The sequence below is a fragment of the Calidris pugnax genome, unplaced genomic scaffold, assembly GCF_001431845.1.
Source record: "Calidris pugnax isolate Ruff unplaced genomic scaffold, ASM143184v1 scaffold901, whole genome shotgun sequence".
Lineage (NCBI taxonomy): Eukaryota > Metazoa > Chordata > Aves > Charadriiformes > Scolopacidae > Calidris > Calidris pugnax.
The window spans coordinates 1-2,528 of NW_015091635.1; the positions used below are offsets into that span (position 1 = coordinate 1).

Genomic DNA, 2,528 nt, shown 5'->3' on the forward strand with positions numbered 1-2,528 from the left:
GCTAAAAGAAATAAATGAAAGAAGAAGGTTTTTCCCAGTGTGAGAAACACCGGCTTTAAAAAGGACAAAATCGCCAAAGCAAAGGTATAAAAATTTATTATACAAAACAGCGCTGAATCGGGTGCATCTCAAAGCAGAGGCACACCAACCCTTTAGCTTTTTGATATTTTATACCCTTATCCCGGCCGCCTGAGTTACTGTCTCTGTTCTCATTGGCTGAGAAGTTGGAGCTCACATTCTTCCCGACCGCCTCACCTATTACAGATCTAGTTTACACCTTTTTACCTTACAAGGCATACCTCTTACTCTACAAAATCGTTATTCTAAACACACCTTTGATTAGTTGATTAGCTACACGTTATTTCACAGTCTTTGCTATCATCTACTGTCCAGTGTTAGTAGTTACAAGCACCCTGGTGGTTGTGTTCTCATCTTCATCAGCCACCCTCTAGATGACCTTCATCCACTTGTCAGTCTTCACAGTCCTTTGTCAGGATCAGTCTGCCATTGGTCTTTAGTCAGTCTTTACAGTCCTTTGTCCACTTATCATTCTGCCATCGGCCCTGCTCTCTTCACCTAGATGACTTCCCGTAGACCAGGAGCCCTGGACAGCCCCAGGGCGCTTCTAAGGATTAGTTCGGTACAATGGGTGAGGGTCCACCATCACCGGGTTTCCTCTGTCAATACAGACATACTATCAAAATATATTAATTGGCTGAAGCAAAACTCAGCCCATTTCTCACATCAGTGAGGTTATGCAGTCTCCAGTGAGGTGTTCAAGGCTGAACTGAGTGTGACTTTGGGCAATTTGATCTAAAGGGAGCTGTTCCAAGCAGCAGGATGATCTAGAGGACCTATGGAGGTCCTTTCTCACCCACATCCTGACTCTCTGACACCCACCAACCCTTTCTCGGTTCTCCCTGACTCCTGGCCATCTACGGGGGCGCAGGGCTGGCGGGGCTGGCCGCGCTGCTCCTGGGTGCGTGGGGCTGGCGGCGGTGGATGGGGGCCGGGGCTGTGCCCGGGCTCTTCCCCGGGGAGCCCAGCGCCAAGTCTTTCCCCTCCTTCCTCAAGGGGTCTTTCCCCCTCCTACTTCTCTGCCATCTCTCGTCCCCCTGCCAAACCCTGTCCCTGTTCTCCCTATTTCTTCACCACCTCTGTTGATGGGAGTCTGCTTGCGTGTACACCTGATTTTTCATGCACCTTTTCCTTCCCCTCCCCTGTGCATTCCACAGTTCTTAATGCGCTCAATATAAGCCTCTGTGCTTCACTGTAACAACCCCTCTCCCTGTCCATTCTTTCTTTCTTCATCCACCTACCCAACCACCACTCACCCACCCATCTTCTGACCTATCTTTCTATGCACCTACCACCTCTAACCTCTCTTCCTACCATGGGATGCTTCTCTCTTCTCACCCCCTGCTTCTTTCATGTCTGTAGGCACAAGTTTGCTTTCCTGCACTGTGCCAATATTCTGTATATCTACTCATCTCCCTGTGCAATCACCATTTATTCTTCTTCTGAATTCAGCCCTCCATCCTTCCCTGTAACACACTCAACTCTCCTGTCCCTTCTGCCTCTCATTATTCATCCATCTATCCCTGCACCTGACTCTCATTCTATCTCTCCATCTTCGAGTTCCCTCCCAGATGTCTCCCCTCGCTCCATACACTCACAGCACAAACAGTCTCCATCCTTGTTCAGGAGCAGCCTGCTCCCATTTCTTCAGGTCTAGCCTGGTCTTCAGGTCTGTCTCACTGACACTCTAACAATTTATTGGGGAAAAGAGCTGGGTGATCTTTGGACTTTTCTTTCTCCTTCCTCGGCAGTGGCTGTGGGCAGAGCCCAGGTGCAGCAGGAGCCGTCAGCAGAGACCACCGAGGGCACCGCCATCAGAATCAACTGTTCACACCCCAATATAAAGACCACGGAGATCATCTACTGGTACCGTCAGCTCCCGGGCCGAGGCCCTGCGCTGCTCGTGGTGGCTCACAAAGACTTCAAAGAGCTACCGGACCCGCCGGGTTGGCTGCGGGTGGCGGCAGACGGCCGGTCCAGCGCCCTGCGGCTCGACCGGCCCCGGCGCGGGGACGCGGCGGTGTATTACTGCGCCCTGGGAGACACGGGGAGAGGAGCCGGGGCTGCGGCCGGGCAGGAACCGCGGCGGGCGGGGCCGGGCGTGTGTGTCGGGGCCGGGGGGACAGCCCCGCGCGGGCCCGGCAGGGGGCGCTGCCGCTCCGCCCGCCGGGACCGCCTCGCTCCGCCCGGCCCCCCCGGGGGCGCTTCCCCTGAACCACCGTCACTGGATCTGACACCGTTACCCTCGAGGGATGTCGAGCTCAGGGGCCCCCGAACCACCGGCACCGGGATCCTCGAGATCGCAAAGGCCCGCGCCCCGAAGCCCCGATGGGTTTCCCCGACGCGGGGAAGAGTTTTGCTCCTCCCTTTGGGCTTTGGTTTGGAGGCCTCTTTGATTTGGCAGAGGCAGAACAGCTGAAGGTGCAAGCATCAGGTCCTTCATGCTGGCA

The 2,528-nt window shown here is 54.7% G+C and overlaps 1 protein-coding gene across 1 annotated transcript; it reads left to right on the forward strand.

Annotated features, from left to right (window-relative positions):
* The first annotated feature begins 645 nt into the window (after nucleotides 1-645).
* Nucleotides 646-2,312, forward strand: LOC106899901 (immunoglobulin omega chain-like). Its single transcript, XM_014961840.1, is given in 3 exon segments — nucleotides 646-649; nucleotides 1,788-2,116; nucleotides 2,118-2,312. Coding segments are annotated over 3 exon segments (528 nt in total).
* The last annotated feature ends 216 nt before the right edge of the window (nucleotides 2,313-2,528 follow it).